Below are 10,427 nucleotides of genomic sequence, written 5' to 3'. Positions count from 1 at the left end.
CAAAGGGAAAGATAATTCAAGGTTAATGAAATAAGTTAAAGATTTCATTAGATCAAAGGAAGTGGCTTATAAGGATGCCAGAAAAAGTGGTAAGCCTGTGGATTGGAGCAAACTGATTAATGAATGCAAACTAGTGAGGAACATAAAGGCTGACTGTAAAAGCTTCTTTAGCTATGTGAAAAGGAAAAGATTAGCTAGGGCTAGTGTGGACTCATTACAGGTGCGGACAGGAGAATTTATAGTGGAAAACATGGAAATGGCAGAGAAAGTAAACTATTGTTTTGTGTCTTTCTTCATGGAAGAAGATACAGAACATCTCCCAGAAATACTAAGTGACCAGGGGACTTGTGAATCTGAGGAACTAAAAGAAATTAGTATCACTAAAGAGGTAATATTTGAAAAGTTAACTGGGTTGAAGGTTGATACATTTCTTGGACCAGGTGAGCTTCTTTCCAGAGTTTTGAAGGTGACTAGAGAGATAGTGGATGCATTGATGGTTATCTTTCAAAATTCTATAGATTCTGGAAACATTCCTGCAGACTGGAAAGTGGCAAATTATTTAATAAGGGAGGAAGAGGAAGAATGGAGAACTACAGACATGTTAGTTTGATTTCAGTGTTGGGGAAAATGTTAGAACCTATTATAAAGGATGTGATAACTGGATATTTAGGAAAAAAATGGTAAAATTGGGCAGAGTCAACGTAGATTTATGAAAAGGAAATCATGTTTGACAAACGTGGAGTTTTTTGAGGATATTACTTGTAGCATTGATAAAGGAGAACCAGTGGATGTGGTGTATTTGGATTCCAGAATGCTTTTGATAAGGTCCCACACAGGAGGTTAGTAAATAAAATTAGAGTGCATGGGATTGGCGATAATATACTGGTATGGATTGAGAATTGGTTAACAGACAGAAAGCAGAGAGTAAGGAGAAATGGATCCTTCTCAGGATGGCAGGCTATTATTAGTGGGATATTGCAAGGATCTGTGCTAGGTCCACAGCTGTTCACAAATGATTTGGATGTGGGGACCAATTATATTTCCAATGACACCAAGCTAGGTGAGAATACAAGTTGTGAGGAGGATGCAAGGAGGCTTCAAGAGGATTTCAACAGGCTAAGTGAATGAGCTAGAACATGGCAGATGGAATGTGAAGTTATTCACTTTGGTAGAGGAAAGCAGAAAGGCAGAATATTTCTTCAACGGTGAGACATTGGGAAGAGCAGGTGCCCAAAGGGCCCTGAGCATCCTTGTTTATGAGTCACTAAAAGTCAGCATGCAGGTGCAGCAAGCAATTTGGAAGGCAAATAGTATGATGGCCTTTATTGCAAGGCATTTTGAGTACAGGAATAAAGATGTCTTGCTGCAATTGTATAGAGCCTTGGTGAGACCACACCTGGAGTATCATGTACAGTTTTGGTCTCCTTATCTAAGGAGGATATACTTGCCATAGAAGGAGTGCAACAGAATGACAGGATTGTCTTATGAAGAGAAATTGGAGATATTGGGTCTGTATTCCATAGAATTTCAAAGGATAAGGGGTGACCTCATTGAAACACAAAATTCTTACATGGTGTGACAGGGTGGATGAAGATAGCATGTTTCCCCTGGCTGGTGAGTCTAAAATCAGGAGATATAACCTCAGGATAAAGGCCAGGCAATTTAAGACTGAGATGAGACATTTCTGGACTCAGAGAGTGGTGAATTTTTGGAATTCTCCATCCCAGAGGGCTGTGGAAGCTCCATCATTCAGCATGCTCAAAACAGCAATCAATAGATTTTTGGTAACTAATAACATCAAAGAATACGGAGATGGTGCAGGAAAGTGGTGTTGCAGCAGATAATCAGCCATGATCTAATTGAATGGCAGAACAGGCTTGATGGGGTGAATGGCCTACTTCTGTTCCTATGCTCTGCGAACCCTGAGGGAATAAAGTGCCTAATTGGCAGAGGAACTGCACTAATAGGGTTCTCAATTCCACCGGGAACATTAAATGGCAGTACCATCTAATGTTGGGCGGATATCCACTCCCGAGAGCACCGAGCTAATCGGTGGTCAGCAGCTCTCCAGTAATGACAGCGCCACTGAGAGTTATGGCCAATGCTAGTACTGCACTGGGGCCTACATCAGGGATTGTCAATGGAACCCTAGGAGAGGGGTAAGTGGAGCAGGATTGTGGTCCCAAAAGCATTATCCAATTAAACTAGCCCTCCTGCCTCCCAGCCACCTTTGGTGGGGTGGCGGAGAGGGCGAATAAAATTCTACCTTATGATTCTATAACTCCAACTGCAGGTGCTATATTAAAAGAGCAAGACATAGGCCAGGATCTTACAGCCCCAGCACGTGTCCCTCCAGCGGATGTAGCGAGCCATTGAAGTCTCTATTCTAGACCAGAATATCTCACCAGGTAGGAGTGGTTGTAAAATCCTGGCCATAAGAAAGTTGAACTTAATCTTAATAGAAGTCTGCTGAGTTATATTATGGATCATATAACAGATAAAGAGAAACAATTTTTTATTAGTCCACATCAGTACATGAGGATCTTGTACATAATCCCTGTAGTGTTAGGGTTATATCTCCTCTATACATTTACTTTTTTTAAAAAACACATCATAAGTTGGAAATGAGAGAAAGGAGTTAAGATTCCATCCTTACTGCAGCTAGTTTGGTTTTGAAAGTACTTTGCAAATGAAAGATCCAACTAGCCCAGAAGGGCTTTAACAAAGCTGATCAGCAAACCCTACCTGTTAATATCCTACAAACCTTAAAAAATGCATCATCATTGACAGATAATATAAACAGAACTTATATGGAAGATGTGAGGGACAATTTCCCTTCCCAGTTTATGAAACTGTTCTTCTATCATCACTTATAAAGCAGTACAAGCAGAAGATCATGCTAAGAATTAAACACAAAATTGATAAGACCAGGTTATACACACTAAATGGTTGGTATGCTGTGATAATGCATAATAGCACTGCTGGCACAAGGCTAGCTAGAATTTTTTAAATGCTTCAGTCATGCTTATACGCAATGCAATATTGCAATGGCAATAAGAGATTAATAATAGTTTTATCAAAGAAGTGAACAACTGCATGGACTAAGCTTCTTCAGTATACATTTTGTTGGAAAATTCAGAACTCAGCAAGGGTTCAAAGCCTCGATTCCTTCTTTGTTGAAGAATTAGCGTCGTTAGTATAGCCAACACAGCAAGAGACAGAAAGACTCCACTGAACGTCGCACCGAATATGATACCCGAGGAAATTTGAAATTCTGTGGATTCCATGAAAAAAGTTAATGTTCATGATCATAAATAAATATGTATTTTAAATTGCTGGATTGTTCATCATTTATGTAGTCATTCATTGGAGAATTTTATCTACAAATTGCATTGCATAGCACCTGTTTTTCAGGAGCTATGCGGTCTCCTAATTTCCCAAACTGAAAGTGGGAAGAGCTTATGGCTGGCCACCATATTGGCCAATAAATAACAAATAAATGCCGTTTTTTATCTAAAAATGAATTTGAATAATAAAAGGGGCCTAAAACTTGCTTTAGGTCCCTGCTGCAATCTTGGTTTACCCTGGCTGCACTTGAAACCAAACTAATGATTACCTGAAAAAAAAGTAAATTATTCACCTATAAAGCACCATTCTGCCCTCTGGTCTCCCAGCACCCTAGGATTCCCTATCTCTAGGCCCCAGCCGATCTTCGATCTCCTCCCCAGTCACAGACCACACGGCTCCTGACCACTGACCTCCCTCCTTCACTCCAATCTTCAGGCACTCTGGACTCCAAAGTCTCCCCCCTCAGTCTCTGGCTGTCAGTCGCTCCCTCAATGCTCAGAACCACACCATCTCCCCTACCTTCCCTTTCTGGAATTGCACCAAAGGAAAGTCTGTCATTTTAAAATGCCACAGCAAATCAGTTTTTTACCTGAGTTGGAAGAGTATATCTGTACTGCTGAATCAGCATGTATGTCACCCAAGATTTTTCATTTTGGCGGATAGAGGGGTGGTGATGAATGGGGTGTGATCACAGCTGGTCAATGCTAAACACAACACTGGCATCACTATTACTTATGTGGGTTACTGTAGCTGTAAATAATGGAAAAGCCCAGGGTTTCGTTAGCTCATACAAGAACAATCATTGCGAAGCATCTTGGGCTACCAATAAGGATTGCTTTCATTCAATACTAGTGAATTAATATTTCTGGGATAATAAACATTCAGGGTTGTATGTGTTTTAAAGTCTGAACAAGCTAAGTTTTGAAAAGTGATACTAGAGAGAGTAAACCCATATTTAGAGATAAAACAATTTGTACCTTTCTTCATTTCATAACCTCCCTCCTGTGAGGATTAAATGCTCTTGTTGTGGGAATGGTATATTATTTATTCATTTACCATTTAGGTAAATTATCCAGTTAAAAGTCAGACTGTCTCATGTCAACCTGGCTGGTTGCTGTGTGGGAAACTGAGTAAAAAATTCAAATAAGATCCTGCCATTAAATTTGACAGAAGCTCTACCTTTTGCACATTTCCAGGTTTTCCAGCAATTGATACTTACTCCCAAGCCATCCCCATCTCACCATGATTATTGATACCAAATAATTTACCTTTCAATAAAGACCAAATAGTGAAAAGGTCACAATGCATAACATATTTCTCTTGACTAGAAGAAGAATGAAATCATGGGGGAGAAAAAAATGTTAAAACTACCTGGTAATTCAACTGCATATGAATAGCCAAGATCAGCTGAAGATACAAACAGTTCCTCATTGGTCACAGCTGGGAAAAATGGCACCATGTTAGATTGCCTGTTATGCCCAATAGGTGCCATCTGCTCTGGCCATGAGTTAATTGACGGGTTGTTTTGTTTCATCCACTCATCAAAAACAGCATCAATAAAGGCATGTAGCACCTATTACATTAAAAAGGTAGAGAGAGTGAACAATTCTTTGGATTGTAATGTGTGATTTCACTTCACAGACTGCATGAAGGTTATAAAACAAGGCTCCTTTATTCCAATAGCAATAAAACTATATAGTTTGTCAAGGAAAAGTATATTTCCAAGAAACAACTATTTATAGAGAAAAGTTACCACTGATGCTTCAGATCTGTGTTCTAGTCAGGGCCTCGGCTCCTCAGCGTAGTGCTCACCAGATATGTTCAGGCTTGCCCTGCTTCCAGCTGTTGGCTGCAGTCCTGCTCCCTTCTCTCTCCATGTGGCTTCTCAAACTCAGGAGTGCTGCAATCAGTCTGGCTGGGTCCCAATTCCCCTTCCTGGCTCTTCAGCCACCCTCAGGGGCTTCAAACTGTCCTAGGTTCCTGTCACACAATCACCCACAAGTCCTGGCCACTTTCTCTCTCTCCTCACAGCCTCTGGCTCTGCCCCTTAGCTTGTCAAAGACACTGCTCCCTACAGGGAGGGGCCCACAGGGTCTTTCCAGTTGCCTTACTTGGCACTCTCCCCACCATCACCACCTGCTGCTGGAGGCCCCACTGCACATTGTAAGGTCACCTTCACTATACTTGAAAATCAGACAAATAGGTCAAAAGATTAGCAACAAATGGCAAAAATCATAGATACTTTATTTTACTATATAAGTTAAGATGCAGTTGGAATACTGCTAGGTAGATACATCATATAGTTAAGTTGCTCCTATGTTGCACTGGCAGTCTGAAATCAGTGGCTGTAAATCTAAATAGTTTGTAAGACCCAAGTTATGCTGCAAGCTGCACAGTGATAACTTTCACCAAGTTTTTGAATATTAACAAAATGCAAGTTAGCATCAAATCATCTGACCCATTGTGTTATCCAACATTATGTTTCTTATGAGGCAGGGAAATGACATCACCCAGTGTAGAGAGGCCTTGGCTCTGTTCCTTCTGACCTGACTGACCTTGGAAGACGCAGGAAGAGGTTCTGCCCCTTATATCTAAAACAGGTTTTTAAAACTCAGCAGGTTCTGGCAGACTCCCAGTTGAGTAACAGCAGGTGGCCAACTGAACTACGACGAAAATCCAGTGCTGAAGATTTGACCCACAAGTAACTCTCGTAGCCTATTATTCAGCATTAAAACCATCAAGATCAAGCTATTTGATTATAAACTGCCACATATGTTCAATGGCGTCCATTAGTCGACAAGGAGTTGATGCTGCAATAAGCTTGATTCAAAGTCATAGATTTGGACTGTGACCCCGCCAACTGTTTGTGAATAGAAAAGCTGAGAATGCAAGAAATAGGATTCTACTATCCAGTTTGTCTATTTTGGAGAGATATTTCTGTGCAAGATTGCAGAGCTCTGAGATTTCAGAGGGATCTGGGTGTCATAGTGCATGACTCACAAAAGGTTAGTATGCAGGTACAACAGGTAATTAGGAAAGCTACTAGAATGTTATCATTTATTGTGAGGGGAAGTGATTACAAAAGTAGGGAGGTTATGCTTCAGTTGTACAGGGCATTGGTGAGACCACATCTGGAGTATTGTATCCCGTACTGGTCTCCTTATTCAACGAAACATTAGAAGAAACATTAGAAGCGTTAGAAGAAACATAAGGTTTACTAGACTAATATGAGGAATAGGTGGGTTGTCTTATGGGGAAAGGCTGGACAGGTTAGGCTTGTATCCACTGGAATTTAGAAGAGTAAGAGGCAACTCAATTGATACCTTTAAGATTCTGAGGGGTCTTGATGGGGTGGATGTGGAGAGGACGTTTCTTCTTGCGGGAAAATCTAGGACTAGGGGTCACCGTTTAAGAATAAGGGGTTGCTTCTTTAAGACAGATGAGGAGAATTTTTTTTCTCTCAGAGGGTTGTGAGCCTTTGGAACTCTCTTCCTCGAAAGGCAGTGGAAGCAGAGGCTTTGAATATTTTTAAGGCAGAGTTAGATTCCTAATTAACAAGGGGGTAAAAGGTTATCGGGGGTAGGCAGGAATATAGGACTGAGGTTACATTCAGATCAGCTGTGATCTTTTTGAGTGGCAGAGCAGGGTCCAGGGGCTGGGTGGCCTACTCCTGCTCTTAATTCGTATGTTTGTTATATTTGTATGTTTTGTGTTGGAGGCATGTGGAATATTAGACCTAATTTTGAAGATTTACCCTGGAACTAGTTTTAAAATATATAGACCTTGTTTCTCCTCAATAATTGCTATAATATATAAGTATCATTAGCTATTACTAATCTTGAATCCTTTGTTTGTCATATTGTAAAACATGTTGTTCTTGATAAAAATGAGGCAGCAATTATGAATGACTTATAGCCTAGTTCCTCCGTACATCACCACCTTAATGTGCTGGAGAGACATGTATGTTCAGATGATCCCTTGATCTGTCGAGAGATCCTTGCTGCTAGAAGGGCCACCTATGACAGTAAGGTAAAGGGAAGGTGCCACTCAAAGTGTGGACCAAAAAGTCCTCAATAACAGAACAGGCAAAGGAAGTCTGTGTGACTCACTGGCTGCGAAGGCAAAGAAAAGGCAACAGCGGCAAGGTGGTTCTGGTCTTCATGGTTTGACACATCACCGAAACTGACCACCAACCTGTCAAGATCATGTGGACAATGACAGTACCCCAAGGTTTCCATGTTTAATTAAGTCACAGACAGGCTCCTACCAGAGTCTATCTGCCAAGTCCTGAGGCATTGGAGGATTGGTGATGGGGACAGGACTGTGAACCTGGGAGTTCCTAGTCAAAAATCTGCACACAGGTGACAGATGCTTGAAAGTCATTGGACACCTGTCTTGGGACAGAGCTGGCCTTTGGCAAAAGCATCTGTGCCTGAGCAGCCCTCTTCAAGACACCCTCTGCTCACCCCAAATGGGGAGGGACTAGAAAAGGTGCCCTAAAAAGAGGCCGTCCCCAGACTCCTGGCTGGGGAACCTGTGGGATAACCACCTTTGTAGTCAAAGAAAGTAAAAACTCTAAATTTTGCAACTTGGAATGTTAGAACACATCAATAATGTCAAGCATAACAGTCTGGAAAGTAAAACTTATATTGTATCACATGAACTACCAAGACTCCAAATTGACAATGCCTTGCTCTGTGAAACTTGCCTTCTTGGGAAGGGGCAGCTGAAGGAACAAATGGGGGAATCCACCTTCTACTGCAAAGAAAAGGCTGAGAGCGACCCGCGTGCCCATGAGGTTGGTTTTGTCATCCAGATTGGGGTACACTGCCAGAACTCCCCAGTTGTACAAATAAAAGACTCATAACACTTTACCTTCAGTTTAGTCATACCCAATAGTCCACTGTCATCAATGCTTTTGCCCTGACCCTTGACTCCAATGAAGATGTTAAGGAAAAGTTCTATTCTGACCTTGATGAAGTCCTCACTACCATCCCAAGAAAAGAAATGATAATCCTTCTGAGGGACTTTAATGCCAGGGTTGACCATGACTCCGATCTCTGGAGAAGAAACATTGAGAAGAACAGGGTGGGAAAAGCCAATGCAAATGGCAACTTCCTACTAACCAGTGTAGCCTCGTTATAACAAATGCCTCTTCCACCAGAAGGACAAATGGAGACATCCTAGATCAAAATACTGGAACCTCTGGATTATGTCATTGTTTAGGTCAAAGCTGTAAGTGATGTCTGTATCACTCAATCCGTGTGGGGGGGCTGATGCCTGTTGGACAGATCATCAACTTGTTCAATTGGTGATGAATTTCCACCTAGCACCAAGATATTGCATGGTCCAAAAGTCTAAGAGGAAGAAGATCAATGTCTCAGCCTTAAAGCAGACCGACCGAAGAGAGGAATTCCAATTTCAGCTTGCAACCAATCTGGGAAATCATCAATTGCCCAACTCAATTCCAGAACAGTGGGATCAAATAAAGTCAGCTGTACTAGACTCTTGTGTCCAGACCATTGGGTTTGAGCATCATCGTCACCAGGACTAGTTCAATTGATTGTGTATGTCTGTTGTCTGTTGTCTGTACTCTGTACTGTTAGCCAAGCCTGTGGGTATGGTTTCAGAGAAACAGAAACTGAAAGCAAACAGAAGCTTGTGGCTGCACACATTTTTAAATGCTTTTGTAATAAAGTCCTGCTCATACACAGAATCTGAGTGCACCACCTCTGCAAATCTGCAAGGCCTAAAACACAAAACTGGTGAAGAAAATGTAGGATAGTTTAAACTTCACTTCTTCACCAAGAGATCCACCCATGCCGTGGGATCAACAGATTTCAGGGTTCAAGTGTATAGATGGTCCAGATTTAGCAACAACCCGCAAGAGGGTGATATAATACCTTGTCCCAGAGCTGACGGTCAGCAAGTATTCAAGCAGCTCACAGAAGACGATAAGGCTTCTTATCGATAAGTGCTCTCAAAAAATACTTCACGCCAAAGAAAAGTGTGATGATCAAATGCTATGCATTCCACCAGGGATGCCAGGGAAATGGTTAACTCATAAAAGAGTATGTGGCAGTTTACTTCCACGTGTAAATTTGGCGCAGTAACCAATTAATTAATTTGTGGCCAGTTAATTGAAAAAAAATTAATTCCATGAATTGGGGAACACCTCATGTAGGATTATGATTTAACTTTGGGAAAAAAGCCACAACCTTGGCAGTCCAAATCAAATCTACTGTTTGATTCAAAGAGTTTACATAAAAATGCACACTTAGACTCAGGGTCACAGACACAGTTTGCCCAACCAGTTCATGTCTAAGGGTTACAGACAAAGGGACCTCAGCGGGCTCATCAGCACTTGCCCCATCATGGTCAGATCCCCTCAAAAATATGCCCAAATTGTGGAGGTACCCGTTGAGCCACAAAACCATGTCCAGCTCGAGGAAAAAAGTGTCATTCATGCTCAAAAATGAATCACTTTGCAAAGGTGCAGAACATCGAAGAAGAAGACTTTATTAGTTCAACACATGGAGGAATCTATTCCTGAGTGAAATATGACATGTGTATAACGTCACAAACAGTAAAGCACCAGGTCATTTTAAGGGAAGGTCAATCGAGATGGTGGGCATTTCAGTGTCACTTCTCATTGATGTTGGCATGTACATTTCTCTATTGAGTGACAAACTCTACAATCATTATTTTTCACAATTTTCTTTCATTTCTGCAACAGGTGCTCTTCAAGCTTACAGTGTCTCTATTATTCCAGTTTTGGGAATTATAATAAAAATGTCACCCTAGACAAGTTCATGTTCTACATAGCCAAAGGCAACATTTGGGAGTAAACCTGTTTGAATAAGCTTGGCTTCAAACTTGATGACCCCACCAGAGCACACATTGATGTGATCAACAACATTGACTATGTATAACAGTGTCCACTCTTGTTTTCCAGGTTTGTGGAGATTAAGGGGTACTGTCATGCTCCTCACATTGACATATCAATTCTGCCAGTTTCACAAAATTTATGACGGTTGCCACTTTGAATCCATGCTGAAGTATCACAGGAGCTGAAACGA

General features: G+C 41.3%; 1 protein-coding gene across 1 annotated transcript in view; it reads right to left on the bottom strand.

The window, feature by feature from the left end:
- Positions 1 to 3,101: 3,101 nt before the first annotated feature.
- dct (dopachrome tautomerase) overlaps positions 3,102 to 10,427 on the bottom strand; it is a 42,008-nt gene continuing 34,682 nt past the window's right edge. Inside the window, exons 7-8 of the mRNA XM_041198730.1 lie at positions 4,720 to 4,921; positions 3,102 to 3,274 (exon numbers count right to left, since the gene is read on the bottom strand). Of these exons, the coding sequence (XP_041054664.1) occupies positions 3,102 to 3,274; positions 4,720 to 4,921 (375 nt within the window). The remainder of the gene's footprint in view (positions 3,275 to 4,719; positions 4,922 to 10,427) is intronic.

This window comes from Carcharodon carcharias, chromosome 11 (assembly GCF_017639515.1).
Source record: "Carcharodon carcharias isolate sCarCar2 chromosome 11, sCarCar2.pri, whole genome shotgun sequence".
In the NCBI taxonomy this organism is placed as follows: domain Eukaryota; kingdom Metazoa; phylum Chordata; class Chondrichthyes; order Lamniformes; family Lamnidae; genus Carcharodon; species Carcharodon carcharias.
This window is presented reverse-complemented; position numbering and strand designations above follow the sequence as displayed.